The 20161-nt window shown below is 34.7% G+C and overlaps 1 protein-coding gene across 1 annotated transcript in view; it reads left to right on the plus strand.

Annotated features, from left to right (window-relative positions):
• The window catches only part of PCDH7 (protocadherin 7), a gene marked incomplete at its 5' end in the record, with an annotated part of 253296 nt that overhangs the window by 124512 nt on the left and 108623 nt on the right, over window positions 1-20161 (plus strand). The window contains one exon of the mRNA XM_010006414.1: window positions 1748-1964. Coding sequence (XP_010004716.1) covers window positions 1748-1964 — 217 coding nt within the window. The remainder of the gene's footprint in view (window positions 1-1747; window positions 1965-20161) is intronic.

Here is a 20161-nt window from a genome sequence, read left to right on the forward strand (position 1 = left end):
GCATATACAAGGAAAAGATACTCCAATTGTGTATTGTAGCTATATGGTCTTAACATAGCAGTTCTAATTCTCTTCTATGCTTTCTACTATTCCCGTGTTAGTGGAAGGAGCTAGCAGTTCTATTTTAATGTGCTCTTTTAATGTGAGTTATTTGTCCTCTCAATTATTTTTCTTTTGCTCCTCTGTTCTCCTTGCACTGGATATGATACGAAGCTGTAAATTGGTATAAAAGTCCTTTGCAGCTGAGGAATGGAAGAAAACATTAAAAAGCCAAAACCTCACAATGACAATACCATAACTATCCCCTTAGAAGTTTCTAGTATTTCTAGTAACACACACTTTTATAAACTTATGATCTACTTCTGCCAGAAGACTTAGTGTTGTATTTATCATCCAATCTGTTTATCATCAGTACTGGGTATCTTTATATCTTGGAAACTTTATCCTCGAAAAAAAAACAACCCACAAACAACTAAAAATTCTAACTGAAATGTCACCCACCCTGCCTGCTACTTTTAAGCCCAATGTGAAATTCTGTTCTTCACGGCTTGTGTAAGTCATTGTACTTGCTGTTTCCTTCCTCTGCCCTGCATAAATGGTTCCACCTGTAGTGACCAGAGGTGTGGGGGTGATGCATGCCTGTGTCTCATTCTGACGTAGAGCTTGAAACAAATTTGAATCCAAAGGTGGGCACGCTCTCAGACCTCACATTTGAAACGTAAGAAAGTCTACATAGTGTCTTATAAAATGGATCTATTAGTGTTTGTTTAAGAAGGCGCTTTCTAGAACATCAGCTACTTATCTGTGATTATCTAGCCTTGCAAACAGTAAGTTAGGTCAAATATATCATTAAGTTATTTGAAATGTACTTACTGCGTGAATGTATTTCAAATCCTGGGAGAATCCCCTAGCTTCTTAATGAAAATCCTGCCTGCCATCTGTGTCCTCTGAAATGTGAAGGATTGACTCTCCCATTTCCTAGAACGCTCACTGGTGCCAGGGTTCAGCATGTAGGCTTCTAGAGCAACAGTAATATCTGTCATTTTGAATGAATATAAATCTCTAACAATCTATGTTTGTACAGTCCCAGTGGAAACATGTGGTGTCAGCTGTGCTCACAGTACTTTAAAGGCTTTATTAAGTCATCTGGCAACACACCTTGTCTCCAGGCACTGAATTTTATGGCAAAGAAACTAAGAGACTCAACCCTTTTTTCTTAACCCCCCCCCCCCCCCTTCTTTTTTTTCCCAATCTTTCACATATCACTAGCTCTCAAAACCACAGGAAGTGATTTTATAAAAGGCTTATGGGTGTGCTGCTATGTTGTTAATACCCACTATTTTTTACAGGTGAGCATTTATACCCGTCTATAGTCTTACACATATATACACACACACACTGCCAGGTACCTTTATGCAGTCTGATGTAACCTCCATTCAAATTATTACCATTGAGTAAAACTGCACAGAACTTATAAATAATTATAAGCCAGCTTTCTTAGTTCATGCAGCCATTTGAAAGGAGGCTATGAAAAACGGCATGAAGGTTCTGAAGTGTATATCACAGCAAAAATCCACAGATACTTTGTCCAGTGGCTTTTAAGGACTGTACTTGCTATTTGCTTTAATGTAGACAAAATTGTTTAATTGCTAAATGTTAAAATATTAGTTTGTTTAAGTCATGTTTTGAGAATCCGTTGTTCAAAGACTGAACTTCTCAGTGACATTCAGAATCTTTTCTCTTGCAGCCATTTCGTAGAGTGACGTTTTCTGTTGTGAGTCAGCCTCAGGACCCACATCAAGGGTCATTGCAGAGTTGCTATGACAGCGGTCTGGAGGAGTCAGAAACACCAAGCAGTAAGAGTTCATCAGGGCCAAGACTGGGTGCCCTTCCACTCCCAGAGGACAACTACGAAAGGACTACGCCGGATGGCAGTGTTGGTGAGGCAGAGCATATGGAAAATGGTAGGGGCAAACATGACATTCACACACATAAACTCACTAGCAAGTGATACTAAGTAGACTTTTGAAAGGTCAGTCAAAAAAATAAATAAAATATAATAAATAGTTGAAATGGTAATTATTTTATTTTAAAGCTTGCTAAAATGCAGATATACAAAATAATGGAACATAACTAATAAAGCCAGCATTTCATTTACTTTACATTATTAAATGCTATACTGCAGAAGCAGAAACATTTAAAACATTCAAAAAAATGCCAGTAGAGGGCTGGGGAGATGGTAATTGAATTAAATTCCATGCTTTTCTTTTTAGATAAAAGACCATAAAAAACATGGATTCTCTTTTCCTTCCATTTTTGATTCAACAACTACTTAGGAAATTTCCCAGAATGTAGTATGTACAGAATCAACAAAAGAAAGTAGGATTAAAAAACCCTGCTCTAGGAAATGCCCTTTTCCCTAAAAGTGTTTTAGACTGTTTCCAAAGTAACACTGTGTGTCAAGTCCATTCTTCATTATTTAGAAAATAACATTACTTTCCTTTTCTTCACACTTTATTTTCTACAGTACTTTTAGAACATTCATTTAAATTCAGTCTATTTATGTAGAAAGGAGAAATGCTGAATCCTTATTTATTATATAGTGATTTCTCAGCTATTAAAAAATAAAGGTAATTTAAATTTCAGGCTTTGCATTATTTTCTATCTAAAAATATTTAGAATTAAAAAGAAACAAGTTTGAAATTTGAAATGTATTTCAGAAAACCTGATTTTTAAAATGTTTTTATGGAGTCAGACACTGACTTCATTGTCTTTTCACTTACCCATAAGCAAGAAAACAAATTATTGTATGTCAAAGTGTACAGATTTTTAATAAACAATGAAATAATGGATATGCTAATCCAGTTGGAATTGGTGGGTATATGCAAGAAGGGTGGTGTATTTTCTGTTATGGAATGAATGATTTGGTTTGGTTAAGTGCATGCTTTATTTTTTTGGGTTACAGCACTGGATAATTATTCTTGGCTTTTTGTCTTTCCTGAGATAAACACGTTGACCCAATAAAGCATATTATTCTCCATGGTAAGATATTGTCAGATCTAGTATGTATGACTGAAGAATGGCTACACCAGTCTACATATGCTTAAAATGCATATCCTTATTCGGTCATTAAAATGCAAATGACCGAATAACAAAAAAAGAAGATGGTATTTCCATAAAAAAGTAGATATATTCGGTTACGTATATATGTCTATATAATCTCATTTATGTATTCTCCTCATTTGTTTATATGAATATATCTCTTTACATTTTGTTTTTCTGGGTGTGTGGTAGGGGAGAAAGTGATACTGGTATTACTAGAAAAATGTCAGAAAAAAGTTTGTAGACTTTGTACCTAAATTGTGATGATTATTTTATTGTGAGCTTTGTAGTGAGATTTCACGGTTAAGATAATCAAACTAAACAGTTTGTTAATTCCTCTGGGTATATAGCAGTGTAATAGTGGCTTGCTAGATATCAAATTCTGAGTTCAGAAAGTATGAAAGATGGAATATGGTTAAACAAAAATGAGAAAACTGGAGAGCCACAATTCAATATAATTTTAACATATTTGACAGCCAGTGAAAATCATCACACTTGATGAAGTGTAATTGAAAATGAAGAGTGTGAGTGATGTAAGAAATTACAGCAAACCAGTTTTTAAGTTTTTGTGTTTGTACAAAAAATGGCATTGCATTCTAGTAATTAAATTATTTTAGACATTAGTTTGATTTTTTGGAAATAACATTTTATTTTTGGTAGGCTGAATTTGTTGGTTTCAGTTTTTTTAAAGGTATTGTATAGATAGAATAGAGAGAAACATAAAGGTAGATAAATATATTATGCCATGGATAAGTCAATGAAAACAAAATAACCATGAAAAAAAAAAGCAAAGCAATGTCTGCATATACTGGTTGGGAATTCCTTCTTTTTTATAAAACCTTGAATGCAGACCTTGGAAAGATGGGTGACATTGTGAAGAAAATTATACTCTACGGACTTTTGGATTTTGCTGTCACATTTTAAAAATAAGATTTCAACAGTGGCATGTCACCTGCCTCCAGAGGTTGTTGTTAACATTATATATAATGACAGAACAGGATGGAATGTGCTTTTCTTCCTTCATATATGTAATATCTGATATTTTAGTGAGAGTCTTCTGCAATCTGATTCTAAGGCCACTTGTATTTTTACTATTTTAAGCACAATTGTACGGTTCAAATTCTGATAATGTAATCTTCAGTATTAATGGATCATTCTGACAGAAACAGAATTGAAATTGAAATCTGTCAAGTGTTCATTTGTCACTTTTAATTGGAATCTAGGTTATCTTCAGAGTCTATGTTGGTTAGATTTTAATAAAAATTTATACTGGATTTTCATGCAGATTTTCCATGGAAACAGCACTTTGGAAGCTGTCTTACTAATGAATTGTTATTACTTCAAATATTTACCATTTAATTTCAGTTGATGTGAAACAATGCAGTTAGATCTAATTGCTATATAACTAATAGAAGTGATTATTTTCAGCATGGTATGCTAAATCCTCTGATACATTTAGTACTTTTTTTGAAAGCTAGGATGACTAAGGAAGCCAAGTAATTTTTATAGTTAAGGCAAACATAAGAAGGTTGAGCTTACAGTCTGAGTAAAAAGGAAATTCAGATTTCTGTTTGCTGGTAAGAGGCCTCATTTCTGTTTTTTCAGGAAAGGATAAAATGCTGGAAAGAAAAATAAGCATAAAGGGGCTGGTTTTCTTAGAATATGCTGTACATTACCTACCAGCCTACATGGCTGTCAGATGTAGATTGAAGTTTTGCTCTGATGATTAGCTGTGTTGTCAGCTGCAGGAGGGGAAAGAAAAAGGGGGGGAAGAAAAAAAGAGAAATGTTAGCAGATTGACTGTGAAGATTCAGTATGCAAAGATCTTGTTAATTAGTAAAATCTGCAGAACCAGAAGTAACTTCTGAGTGAATTTATCCCCTGGCCTTGGAGCTTTCTGTACAAGGAAATTCTGCTCACATGTGCAGCCTTCTTTTCTAGTTTTGTTATTAGGATGGTACTGTCTTAATATAAATTGCACAAGAATATTCTTGAGAAAATTCATTTGTATTACATTCGTATTTGTATATCAAGGATAAAGATATTACCATGTTAAATGATTTTCTTGGTTTTTAGTCATAGCCTCCTGTATCTGACCATGCCTAATACCACAACTCATGGGAGTTAAAAAAAAAAAAAGTCAGATACTTCCAGAATTACCTTGTGATTCTAATAGTTAATAGTTAGCATGTGCTTTAAATTGTGATTTTTCTAACTAACAGTAATACTAATAATGATAATTAACCTAATTTATTACAAGCCATTAAGCCTCTTCAAGTTACTGGCCTGAATGGTATCTTTCAACAGGAAATGTATTGGAACTCTTATCAAAATGGTTTTATTTTTATTTGCATTTTTTTTCTTATATAACAGTTTTAGTGACTGTTCCTTTTTATCATTATGATAAAGAAAACGGAAGTGTTCTATATTGCTTTTTAAATATTGTGAATTATTACATTATAATTTATCTTCCCTGTGAATTACATATATTCCCTGGTTTTTGAATCTGTAATCATCATATACCTGTTACTTTTTTCTTTCCATGAAGTTCTGTTTCTTCTGATGCAGGTAGGGATAGCTGGACTGGTATTCTCATCATTTGAGGAATACGGCCTTTTCATATTAATGTCTGTGTTCGTAATTACAGATATGATCTCTAAGCAGAGTTTCTTGCAGCCTGCTTAGAAATATTTCATTATATTATTTTGTTCCCCCCAGATTTCTGTATACTTATTATTTATTCATACATGTAATGGCCTACTCAGTGTTATTTTTTGTTTAATTTAGCTAGAGTACTTACAGCAGTGAAACTGCAACACTGTAGAGTTTAACTCACATGTTCTACCCTGGAGATTTGTTTCCATGCGTTCATAATTAGATTGCTACACCTGAGATACCTGTGTTAAAATTAGCTCAGGTATTTCCACATGAATGTATCTTTGGTCTGCAGGACAGTATTTTAAGTTAGCTCATGTTGCAGTATCGAATGTGTAAGGGCTGGAGAACAGCAGTTACCTCCATGAAAAAAGGAAAATAAGAGAATGGTTTACAGCTTCCATTTTTACAGGAGGAAATGGAGTAAAGAAAGATTGTGACATGTCTGTAGTCACAGAAGAATGAAGTAAGGGGCACAGCTTGGAAAGGAGCTCAGAATTTTTGTGATTCAGTTATTTGACTCCCTCAAAGAAATCATTAGATAAATTACACTGTGGCTGAGATGAAGGGAAGGAAGAGGGATGCATTCCTCTTTCTTCATGTAGTCTGATAATATACTACATTCACAATGGCAATTTCAGATTTAGACCATAAGTGTCAAAGTTCCACCATCAGTGCGGAGAATGGGATCATGGCATGTGAAATAATGAATTGAAAATGTGCAAGGAATTTTGACAATTAATATATGTAATTAATTTTATCTGTAAGGGCATTCTCTCACTTCAGCTTGTAAGATAGAATATTAATTTGTTCTCTGGACCAAAATGTTAATTAGATTTTAAAAAAGAATCCATTAGTTTGCAGAATCCATGTTTACAGAATCCTTTTCCCTTTAGCTTATTGCAGTGTAAATAACACAGGTTAATGTTCTTGAAGACTTAAATATCCTTGTTGTGAACATTGCAAACCAGACATTCATTGACTTATTCCATAGAATTACTGTAGTTTTTCAGTTCCCATTATTTTCAGATGTTCTGTTCTCTTGAAGTCAGGTCCTAAAATTGCACGTGAATAATTTTATTTTCAAAACTGTGTCCTGAAAATGTTAATATTAGTCCATCTGAGACTTTGAGTAAGTAAAGGTCTTCAGTGTAGTGATGGCATGCTGAAAGTATGTTTTTTGGTTGGTTTCTTCTTTCAGTGCTGCCACATCCACTTTTTCTTAAATGTTACACTGCATGCATGAGCCCAAAATACCAGAAAGTGCTGCACAAATTATTATATAATACATACACATAAGAAATTCTTACACATGTTTCTGATAAATTGTAACCCATAATTAGGCACATAAGAACTCTGGATTCTGTAAACCTAGCAACATAGGTGGGTAATGTTTTAGAACACATATTCAGCAATGGATTATATCTTGAACCAGTTTGTTTGGAGAATGGAGTATTCTGATATTTAAAAAAACATTTTATAAGAGAAAAAAAGGCACAGAGCCTAATACAGAATGCACAGTGTGCAGACATCCCTGTTAGGCTAGTGTAGTCTAAGTATAGCAATGAACCTGGGAAGTATATTGGCTGCAAAGAACATTGCCTGTTTTCCTCCTTGAATGTCTTTTTTTATTCTTTTACCATGTTCCTTTCGATGACCTTACCCCATATGTCTCTTAAGGTTTTTTAGCAGAGGAATACATAATTTTCAAAATCATATGCACAGCAACATTTCTAAGTTTCAAAACGTATGTGGTATGAGTTCATTATGTGTTAGATAAGTATCCTTACAATTGAAATGAGGGAAGTGTATTTTGATTATGTTACAAATTCCTAGTGCTGATAAACATTTTTGCATACATATTTTATAAATTTAACAACATACTACAGAAGAATGAGCAAGTATTTTAGGTTGTGCATTATATGTTGTTATACTAAGGTTTATTGCATCTTACCTACTAATCTATGTTTACATTGTATTTCAAATGTACAATGCAAAGTACCAAATATGGGCCAACTGTGAGCAGAAATGACACTTGCTGAAGCTGCCAGGATAGTGTGCCTGTTTAGATCCTCTTCTCACCTTGTTATATTCTATGAAATTTTATTTTCCAGAGAAATACCAACAACTTGTCTATGATATCTATTAATTAACTATGCCTGAGTATCACTGTGAATAGTTTTCAGCTTGATTAGGATTTTGACTGCTCAGAGAATGTATGTTTGTCTCCACAATCAAAGAAAGAACGCATATTTCTGTATTGGAAGTAGTAAAGCTAACAAATTATTCATCATTTTTCTGATTTTCTGAATAGCATTGTTATTCCTCTTGCTGTTCTATGTCTGTTGCTCCAGTTCTCTTTGGGCTTCATAACAAAGAATAGCATATGGCTTATTTTTTCTAAGCAATGTTATGAGACTGCTTCCTCCACTCCTGATTCAGTATCCTGCTCTTAAAAAGAAAATTTGTACAGCAGTAACTTTTCATCACTCTTAAAAGTAGTATATTGATATCAGACAACTTGAACTGCCATTAACTAAAACTTACCTTTCTTTTATTAAATTTAAAAACGGAAGTCTATGTTTACATTCATTCAGTTTTTAAAAGACCTGTGGTTAAATCTGTTAGGATACAGCAGTGAGAGGGAAGGGTTTATATATGCATGTGGGTGTACACACATGGTCACATCTTGATGAGTCAGTTCTTCCTGCAAGTGCTCGTGAGATCTAGATGATTGTGGTTACATAACCTGCCTTATCTATGAATTTCAAATCAATTCACTGAGGTGGATATGGAAGAACATACTAAACTGAGAAGCAGAGAACTAAAAGCGAAGCCATACATCCAGTGTCGTGCTATGAATTGATCTTTCATCTGGGAGTTGATCTTTCATTTGTTAATTGATCCAGACACTACTCTTACCTCAAAAAGTAATAATTTGGACACCAACTTGCAGTTTGCAGTCAACTCGATGAGCATTTTGCTACTGACTCAGTAGAGTTAGGCTTCTGTCCAACTCCTCCATGCCAGCTGCTAGCTCAGACTGCCTCCCACTGATGCAGACTGCAGAACTCCCTTTGATTACTGTCAGAGTCCTGAATGTAGAAGGAGGACAAAATGCATTCCAAAATTTACAGACTCAAGGAAGAAGATACATCTGGTTTATGAATGGAATATTTAGCAACAGTTGCATCCACAGCAGCCTCTTTTCCTAGAAAAAACCCTAATGCAGATAGGCAACAGAAATTTATTTTTCCTCAGTTCAGAGGAGCCCTTTTAGCATGCTGTATTTTCCCAGTTCTCTATTTGTATTTAATGACAGTTTCTTCAGTTTCCTGGACAACATTAGATCTTTCTCTCCCTTCTAGTTTTCAAGTATAATGAAGATCCAAAAGAAGTCCTTTATAGGGGCATTTCTTCATTTCAGTGAAAAATACGTTTTGTTCTCTACTGCTGGTTCCCAACTACTGTTGTATTTATTTAATGTTAATTGCATCAAATGTCAATATTTTATTACATAATACCTCTAAAATACACAATTTTACTACTTTTGTCTTTTTCTCATACAAGTTTGTTTCATGCTTGGTGTTTTAAAAGCTGGGGTAGTTTTCTCTATATGCAAAAAAGAACTTAAGAAGCTAAGAAAATAATCCATCTTTTCCTTGAATCCAGTTTTAAAAATGTCATGTACAGATTATTGATTTGGATAAAAAATCTGACTATTTTCAAAATGGTGTGCTTGGACTGAAGGGACAAGCACGTGTCTAATTAGTCACACAGTTGAACCAAAACAATTACTAACATTCACAAAGATCTGATTTAAAAAATCTTAAAAAAAAATCAGATCTCTAGTGTATTAAACTGGCATATGCCTATCTATGTCATAAGCAAAAATTTGAATTTTAACTACTCTTGTATTAAAAGTTTGAGTAGAAATGGAGTGCAAGCATACAGAATAGTTAAGTACTACCCTGAGTTACTGATATATACATTAGTTTCATAAGTTGCTGCATTTTCCACATTAAGTAAAGTCAGTGTTCTCTTTTTGTTTCTTTTTAAAGTAATGTAGTTTGTAAAAACGTTTTGTAAACAAAACATAGAATGACATATAAAAAGACTCAATCTTAATTTCTTTTTACATCCAAAACTGAAATTTTACCTTTTTTCAGTCTGTAGCTTATATAAAGAACTCAAAAAACTTTCCTGAAAGCAATTATTTTTTTTACTTGCTGATGTGTGAATGCAGAGCTAGAACAGCAAGTCTACTTACATAGTTGATATGTAACTTGATTCTTTAAGTCTAATCATAACCTGGAAAGGTTTCTGGTCCTGGCAGTATTCTTGTGTGCCAGCCTTCCACAGAACTATTAATGAATCCCATATATAGAAAACCCAACCAATGTATAGGATCAGACCAGATATCATCTGGTGGCCAAAACAGAGTGCTTAGGAAAAAATACAGCAGGGCAGATAAGTTGATTAATCTTTCAAGTATTCTCCTATATGTCAACAATTTGTGACTCATTTCCAGAGCCACCCACAGTGAATTTAATAGCTTGTATGGATTTATATACCCAAGTTTGTCCAGGTTCCATAAGAATGATGCACCTATTGATATCTCTTTTTCCTAACATGGTTTTCTAAGTGATTGTATATCCCATTAGTCTTGTATAGGACAAAGGAAAATAAACTAGCCTGATAGGGAGCAGCATATAGAATTTTCTAATGGAAATATTTTGCCTAGCTATCCATAATAATCTGAAAGGAAGTGTGTTTCTTTCTTACGTATTTTAGCCAATATTCATGTCAGATTAGTATGCCAAAATCTACAGAATAGAAGCATTAGTGAAATACATTACATCAGGAGTTCTGAAAGTTCTGTTTTGTAGAAGGCAATTACTTTCCAGAGAAAAGTAACAATTTCTTTAATGACCAGAGGATTTCAAGGCCAGCATAGTATAATTTCAGATACTTGAGTATTTATTAATATTAATGTAGTAACACCTATATATGCTTTTTTTTTGCCTTACCACCAATATAGCATTCAGTATGAATGTCAAATGATTGAGTATCTGGAAGAACAATGGCATACACTAGAAGAAGCTGAATATTATTATTTTTAAGAAATTCTATACATTTAAAATTAAATTCCAGAACAGGTTGACTTGTTTTGGAAAAGGAACAGCTAACAAGAAAATGTCTGCCACCAACAAAAAAGGATATTAGGGTTCAACAGAGTTTTTATGCACAGGTAAATGCAAAAGCAAAGTCAACTTTTATTATGTAAGAGGATGTATTTTGCTAATCTGCCCTTTATAAGGATGAGTTTTTTTAATTTTTGGGGGGTTTTATTTGACTGGTTGGTGGTTTTGGGTTTTTTTGTTTGATTGTTTTGTTGTTTTTTTTTTACTTCAGACTTCAGTTCTAATATTAATTTTGAACTTTGTCACAGTTTACTTGGAACATGCTATTAGGAAAAATATTGCATCAATGATTGTTCCATTCATGTTTAAAAGAACTCTCCATTTTCATATTACTTTAAGAATTATGTGAAGTACAAACACATCTCTCAGTCAGTAATACAAAAATATAGTTTTTTGATACATGGTTCAAATTTGTGGTTTTTTTTGACCATAAAATATAATTGAATCATAGAATGCCAGGTTGGAAGGGACCTCAAGGATCATCTGGTCCAATCTCTCTAGGTACTACTATAGTTTATATGATATCGCTCAGCACCCTGTCAAGCTGAGACATAAAACTGTCCAATGTGGGGGAATCTACCACTTCCCTTGGGAGACTTCCAATATTTTGTCTGTCCTCATGGTGAAAAATGTACCTCTTGTTTCCAATCAGAATCTCCCCAGGAGCAAATTGTGCTCATTACCTCTTGTCTTCTCCACATGATTCCTTGTAAATAGGGAGTCTTCATCTTCTTTGTAGCCACCCTGTAAAGTACTGGAACAAAGAAACACATTTTTCTCAGCCTCTCCTCAGATGGCAGGTACTCCAGTCCTCTGATCATAAATGTGGCCCTTCTCTGCACCCTCTCCAGCCTATCTGCATCCTTTTTGTAGAGCAGGGACCAAAAGTGAACACAGTACCCCGGATGGGGTCTGACAAGCACCGAGTAAAGTAGGATGATGACTGTATCTTTAGTGATGCCCTTGTTGATGCAGCCCAGCATCCTGTTGGTCTTTGCTGCTGCAGTGCACTGTTCTCTCGTGTTGCTCCTCTTGTCCATCAAGACCCTCGGGTCCCTTTCCACAGCCTGCTTTGCAGCCAGGCGGATCCTGATCTGGACTGTGCTCCTGGGTTATATGTTCCCAGGTGCAAGACCTTACACTTCTCCCCATTGAAATTCATAAGGTTCCTTCTAGCCCACAGCTCAAGTCTGAAATTAAGACATGAGTTCTGTTTGACTATTAGAAGAAGTACAGTGTGTAGACAGTGAAAGAAGAATAGTCTTGAAGAAATTAATTTATTTTGATGGTTGAGTGCTCTCTTGCAACCAAACAAATGTGCCCATACCAGCTTTCCCGACTTGCTCATCTTAACCTGTTGTTTGGTTTGGTTCTCCACACTCCCCCCCTTGTTCTTTTATTTAAGCAATCTTCATTACATCATCAAGAAAGGAAGTAAAATCGAAGTGTATCATATGCAAAATTACATGTAAACAAGTCATAAGACAAGCTTGTGCCAAAAAGGGTTTTTTTCCTATAGTTTTTATATTTGATTTGTTTTCTTGATCCAAGGATTTTTTCTTTTTTTCTGAGACTGTAACAGTGCTATAAAGACCAGTGTGTCCATAGAGGAAATGCTGAGAATAGGCTTTTTAAATTAAGTCTCAGGAAACCAAAAAGTGTGTGGTACTTGTGTCCTCCTGTCTTACTATCTTTAAACAGGTTCAGCTGCACTGTAAATTGTTTTCTTATGTAGAGTTATTTTGCTCAAAATTAATTCAAGCTGTCTTTAAAGAGGAGAATCTGTGTCCCTTTTTGGGGCACTGCAATGACATTTGCATTGCAATCACTGGATACTAAAGTAACATTAATCAGTGGAATTTGACATTGCAATCTTTTTATTACTAAGAGAAAGCAAAGAGATCAGATGTAACACCTTCCAATGATGTTAGCTAATCTTAGAAATTTCTATCCTCTATGTGAAGATGAGAAACCAACCTTTTTGTTTTCTTTAACAGAATATTTGAAGAAGAAATGAAAGTATGTGCTTTATGTTATTGTGTTAGTGTCTTTCAGTGCTTAATTTCACTAGCAGTGGCCATCATTCCCTGCTACTGAATTATATAATTTGTGCTAGCTTTCTTTTTGTTTTCTGCCATCCGTTGCTATAATACAGGGGCTTTTGTGATATGCAAATAGATTTGACAACCCTTGAAATGTGTGTGTTCCTGCTGTCCCACAGACAACCACAGTCCAGTACATGAGAGAGTGATAAAATAGTTAAGTTCAGTTGTTTGTAGGTTTCTTGTCGTTTTGGCTTTCAGGGGCGGAGTAACTGTGAGTACCATTACCACATATACTGATTTTTAAAATGCAAGCAATCTGAGTATTTAAGTTGCATTTCAGTGTGTCTGATTCAATGCCCCACAATATGATTAAGATGTTGTGTTTAATGTGGTACTGTTATTCAGTTAAATGTTTTGGGGAAAAAAAAAAAAAACAAAAACTGGGCAAAGATAGAAATTGCATTTTAACTGCTTAAAAATATGTACCAAAAGTTTTTTGCTACTTACTGAAAGTTTGTAAGAGTCTGATGATAGAAATTCCATAATGATGTGTAAAGTCATATAAAAACATAATTGAGACATCCTAGAGCACTGAAAAAATGGTGATCAATCCATTTGACAATATGTAAGGAACCTGCAGAGTGTAAATCACAAGTCATATGGAACCTGCTTCTCTGACTCACATCCTTCCTGAGATCTTGTTTCCAATGTGTTGGTTGTACAGAAGTAAGATGAACTGGCTAAGGAAAGAAACAGCATGGATTTTGATTCTACTCTTAGCATGATCTGGCCAGCACTCTCAATTAGTTTAGCCTGAGAAAACTAAAATGTCTTTGTGTCTTTTTTGATAAGAGGGCCTCATCAACAGTGTGCAAAGGGCATAAGTAGAATTGATTTTCCCTACCCTTTGTTTCCGCCTCTACTGGAAATGGCCATTAAACTTTGGGAAATAACAGTGGCATAACTAGCTGGCTCATGGACAGACCCAGATGAAACGGAACAGTCTTGAGAGCCAAAGATGAATACATGGTAGATTTTATAAATGGCAATGCAGAGGACAGGCTCTATGCTGCCACAGTGCGCTGCTCCTTACACAGGATGTTCCTTAGAGGCAGAGCTCACTTGCCAGGGAACACAGGGAAACTGGAGACACAGTCAGTTCTAATCTCACAAATAGTAATGGGAGAATACAGAAAAACTCAAGATGTACCCAAAGGTTCAGATAAGTGAATATTTTTCTCTTGCTTTTCTCTTCAATAGAAAATAGTTGCCTTTAGCTTCTACCAGGTAGAATCCTGCATGCTGTTGCTCATGCTATGAATTCTGACTGGAAGAACTTCTCCAAAATATAAAAGCCTTATCCTGAAGTTTTTTGTTAAATGCTTTATTAACTGAAGAAATTAAGTTATAAAACTAAAATATTTTGACTGATACTGTTTCTTTTCCTGCCAGGTGTAACTGACTTTCACATCGTGCTTTTTCAGAAGGGCCTAAATAAACAATCAGTACTGACAAGACAAATTTGTTTATTGCTGTGGAGATACATAGTACAAGACTTGAATCAAGTCCAGGTCAGTAACAGTAGAAAGTCATTAGTCTAAGGTGGCAGTTAAATGGCTAGTATAAAATGAGTTAGCGCCTGGGAGAATATTCCTTGGAGAGGTGCTTATGTCCCCAAAAGTACTAACTAGCATCCTGGTTGAGACTGTCAGCTAAGGAAAGAAGATGGCTAAGAACAGCTAAGGAAAAAGGATTTGATACAAAGTCTGTTAATCTTTGAATGGCTGTTGCTGTCAGATGCTACTGTCTTGACTAGACTTATATTATGGCCAGAGTGTTCTCCCTGCTCACAACCTAGCACTTCCCATGAGCACTAAGTTGATATGGGAACAGAAAATCCACCTAGGACTGAATTTCAACAATGGGTTAAAATACTTATACTAAACATAATGGTAGTGAAGGAGACCAGTGAAGGATAAGCTTCAAAGCACAATTGGTTTCTAGATGTCCTATGCATGTAGATCTATACCATGTTGTTTCCTAACAGGCCTTGAAAAACAATCAAACATGAAACCTCATTAAAACTGCCCTTTTAAGGTTTTTTCGCTGTCTTCATTGACGTATTCTTGGAGTGCAGAGAATCTGGCCTCAAAAATCTCCAATGTCTTAACTGTAAGAAGGGTTTCTGGGATTTGCCTGTACCATCTCTTTCACTACTAATCCCAAAGAGATTATTAATTTGCAACAATTAGACCATGAACTCTGTTACATGTTTTAAGTCTGAGTTATTCTTACCTTTCCACATCTCATACAGGGTTAAAATTTCCTCAAGGCAATGCTGCAGTAGTTACTTCTTTTTCCACATGAACTGTAGTCTGCATGAGGGATGAGCTATTTAAGCGTACAGTATTTCTGAGATTCAGCTTTAAGGAGATAGATTAAAACTTCATCCACAGTACTGTAGCAAGTATGTAAAGAAGGGAATTACAACCACTAGAAACAGTTAAATTTAGTTCCATCCTTAACACCCCCTCTTTTGCTGCTACAGTGAACTTGCATGCAATACTTTAGTTTTCAGAATTTAGGGAAGTGTTTATATTGATTACTATGTAGGAGTACTATTGCTAGTAATATAATACAGGCTATTTTTGCTGAACACTTTAGTAGGCTAAAGGAAGAATTACCCTTTTGTTACACATGAAGAAATAGCTAGCAAAGTAATTAAGACAAGGTTAAATCATTATCATTATTGTAGGTGCTTTAAAATATTTTTTAAGGTTTCTGATAAAAGTGACAGTCTGTTCTCTGATAGTGTTGGAGTTCAAAGTAAGAAGCAGTGCCATCAGTTAAGATGCATTTTACTGGGAAAGAAAAAAAAAAGGAGGTGGAAAGGGAGGTGCTGATCTCTTCTGTCTGGTATCCAATGATAGAATGCTTGGGAATGGTTCAAAGCTGCATCAGAGGAGGTTGAGACTTGATACTAGGAAACATTTATTTACCAAGCAGATAGACGCTGGAACAGGCTTCCTACAGAGGTGGTTGATACCTCAAGCCTGTCAGTGTTTATGAGGCATTGGACGATGTCCTTGATAACATGCTTTAACTTTTGGTAGGACTAGACGCTCTTTGTAAGTATATCCCTTCCTGCAGGAACTATTCTATTCTCCTTTCAAAAAATTGTTCTTATCATGTAGCACAATGGAATGTTGTACATGGGAAAATAAGAAGAGGGGAAAAAAATCTACATTTAAAATTATTTTTCTAGAGTTTAGGTTCAGAAGACTGTAGGTGAAGGATTAGCATGTGCAGTCTTCTAGTCAAGTTGTTCAAAATACAGATGAGTCCATACAACATGTGCAAAGGTATGTGTGTATACACATCTACATTTACATAGAGAGAAAGCATGTAACCAGAAGAAAATAGGTTTAAATCAAATAGAAAATTAGAAATAAAAAGGTTTCATCTGAACTCTGAGATAATAACATTCACCAACAAGTAGCCAAGACTACTACATGCCTAAGTGAATGATCCTACTTCACTCTACAAGTTGTTTAAGCTTGGCTGTATTGTTTTGGTTGCCAGTTCCTAAAAATCAAGCCATTTAACATAGACTGTTAGCAGAACTAAGCAGGTTTATTAACTCAGAAAAGCACACAGCTTTACTGGAATACACTAATCACAGCTGGCTTCTGCCAACAAACAAGTTTGAGATGCATTGCTTTCCAGCTACGACCTTCACCTGACCACAGAACCAACAGTAACGGGTTGGGCTGAGCCAAAATCTGTTCTGTGATGAAGCCATGTTCAACCATTCAACCTAGGTAGAGCCAGCATTCCTCTCTGTTGCTTGCTTATAATACAAACTTTCCCATACTTGTTGCTGTTGCTTACAGAAAAGCAGGGCTCATCATCCCTGAACAAAAGTTACGCGCATTATCATTGTTCTTGGCTCTGACAAGCAGCAAAACAAAATAGAGGCAAAAGTTGCCAGCTAGGACTTTTTGACCAAGCCTTTTCCCATTATTTCAATACTAGCTTGTGCAATTCATTCCCCTCAGTACCTAATCTCCAGACTACTGGGGGTTCTAGGAGGGTAGTATACTTATTATTCCTTTATATTCAATGTTGAGTATAATGAGCCACAGCTGTCCCAGTGAGTCATCAGTAATTAACTAGAAACTCCCTGCAGGGTTCTAGCATCCTGGTAAATACTGGGTTCTTATATTGTATCTAGTGTATATACATATAAACATATATATATGATGCAAGTCATGCTCTGAAATACATGCCAGTATGTTGTTTAAATTGTAGATTCAAGTATCAAAGTTTGAAAAGCAGGCATTTAAATTCATCCTGCCTAAAAAGCCAAATGAAAATGCACTTTTTATATTGTTACCATTTTGTTGAATAATCTTTGCATGGCAAAAGGTTCAGGAAGTTACTTAAAAGATACAAGAAATAATTCAGTTTATCACATAAATAAAACAAAATGGTTACACTAAACTGCACATGAAAGCAAAACTACACTGGTGCTTATGATACATAAAGAATGGAGAATTCAAGTGGTAGGAGAGATGACAGCAAAACGTGCTGCAGGGCCTTTTACCATCTCCCAGTACTAAGTTATAATGACCAAATGATACACAGAGAGCTTTCAGTCTCAATCATGGAGCAGCTACTCCTCACCCTGGAATGCTAATTAGTTACCTATGCAATTTTAAAGAATAAGTGTTTAGTAAACTATGTATCCCTTTTACTCTTTCCTTAATTCAATTATGAAGAATATAATGTACAAAGAAATAATGGTATTGCTATGAAGTATGAAACAGGTATGATGTTTCAGGTTAGTTCCATATTAGCAACTTGTTTTCTATTTGCAGATACTAAAAGCATAATTAATTTGTCTTTATTGTGCTCTCAAACCGAAATCCTCATTAAAGAGAAATAAAAATTTGGTTGTGCAATTGCAGAAGGCTTTTTCTTCTATATATGCCTTAGTTTTGACTGTTGCTTATGTTAAAGGAGGAAAGAATATGGGTTAGCCATATGAATTAAGACAAATTTTCCCCCAAAGTAAGTTTGAAAAGCTTATATTCATACCAGTAATCAGACTGGGTTGTTTTTTTTGTTGTACTGCGAGCAGTGTTCTGCTCTCCTTCAACACAATTGCTGTTTTAATTACATCAAGCAATTGTCCAGTCATATGTACTTGTTCTCTCTGAATTACATTATTGCTGTGAGTATTCACTGTTAGTTGATTTATTAAAACTGTTTTAATAAATTCCACAGTAGGTCTATTTCTGTTGTAGGATTTTTGTGGAAAAACAGAAGATAAATCTACACCTATGATTTCTTTGACTAGAATTTATTTCTGTTTCCAGATGAGAGACGTCTTCACTAAAGTATCATCTCATTTAAAATACACAGTTACATTTAACATATACAATCTTCTATTTATACAGATACAATAACTTAAAGGTTAATAAAAATACAACTGTGCTCACAATGGAAATCTCAATTTAGTTTAGTATTAAGCTGCCTTTTAGGTTGCTTGAAACAACTCTGTTCCTCCAGCTTCTGATATTACAATGTCAGATTGGTGAGATGCTGAGTGATTCACCACTTTTGGTTTCATGCCTTAATCTAGTCAGTCAAGACTGAGACTTACAAGTATAGAATATTATGCCAGATGTTGACTAAGCTTATGTTGAGAGGCTGGAAATCATTATAAATTTTGTATCATCAGCTAATATAGTCAAGTTCTTATTTATTTTTGTTTGTTTGTTTGAAACATGAAAAGTGCTTTTAGCTCCGTTTTCTGAAATGACCTATTATTTACTGTTGAAGATACCTATGTTATTAATGTGATTTTCTGAACTAATGATTCATAAAGAAGTTAATTGGTTGCATGGTGTTTATAGGTTGCATAATGCTGTTGGCTTTTACCCTCTTATTTTCCTTATAGTTTTTGATAAATAGAACTAGTCATTTAACATGCTTGTACCAGTGTATCCTCTGTAACAACTTTACAGAACTTGCCAGATAGGAAGACAGATATGAGAAAGCTTTTTTGTTTTGTTTAAGTGTGGTTGTGCTGGGTTTTTGTGTGTGTGTGTGGTTTTTTTTTTTTCTAATTTTTATCCTAGAAAAAAATTGCTTCACTTTGTCTCCAGGCAGCACTAACTTATGACCCACACTTGTTCAGTAGATTGTTTAAGGAATCACTGCCCTTGGCATCAAAAAAACAATCATTTTTACACGGATTAACTCTTTTGGGAAACTTACCTAACCCATGAGGTATTTAGCATTTGCTTTTCCTCAGAAAGGGACATACATGTCTTATCTTTATACAGGAAACATGTCTGTTTTGGCTACTGAATGGAAAATGCAATTTTTAACTGAACGCTTGAGTTTACTTGCTTATTAGCTCATGTTATGGATGGAACGACTGATCATACACTTTAATTTCCCTTGACTATCCCAACTCTTCTTTTTTAAACATTACTATTGAAAATTTTAGAACTGATCACTGGTGGTATGCAATATTCCTTCAGTGAGTGTGCTGATATCAGGATACTGAGTTTCATTGTTTGCAAATTGCAAGTGTAGAAAAAAACCTGTAAACAAACTGAAATGTTTCCATAGATATTTGCAAATAAGTATTTAAATTAACCTTCTCACACACATACATACCCCCCCCTTTCTTAGCCTTTATGTGAAATATTTCATGTATGTATGAATATATGCACATATCTATTTTCATATTAAGGAATGATTTTTCTGTTACATAATAGAAAGTGATCTAAAATACACATAATTTTCTCCCTGTCACATAATTTCATCTGACATGTCAGAGCAAGATGCGGCTTTTTTTCTACTTTTATTTTCTTGACCTGTATTTAATACTTCAAAGCATAGTGAAACTTTACTGTCAATTTCTTGTACAATGTATAGTGACAAGTCTTAAACTGCATTTCTTAAGAGATGTTACAATGTCATAATATTTCTCTACTTCAATGGAGGGTTATATAGCAATATAAAGACCCTATACTTAGGGATGGAGATAAAAAAAATGCCTATCTGTAAATACGAAAACTTTTTTGCTACTTAAAATAAGGAAAAGGGTTTTCTAAAATGCTATCAGCGCATCATTCC

The sequence above is a fragment of the Chaetura pelagica genome, unplaced genomic scaffold (genome assembly GCF_000747805.2).
Source record: "Chaetura pelagica isolate M959 unplaced genomic scaffold, ChaPel_1.0 scaffold190, whole genome shotgun sequence".
Taxonomy (NCBI): Eukaryota; Metazoa; Chordata; class Aves; order Apodiformes; family Apodidae; genus Chaetura; species Chaetura pelagica.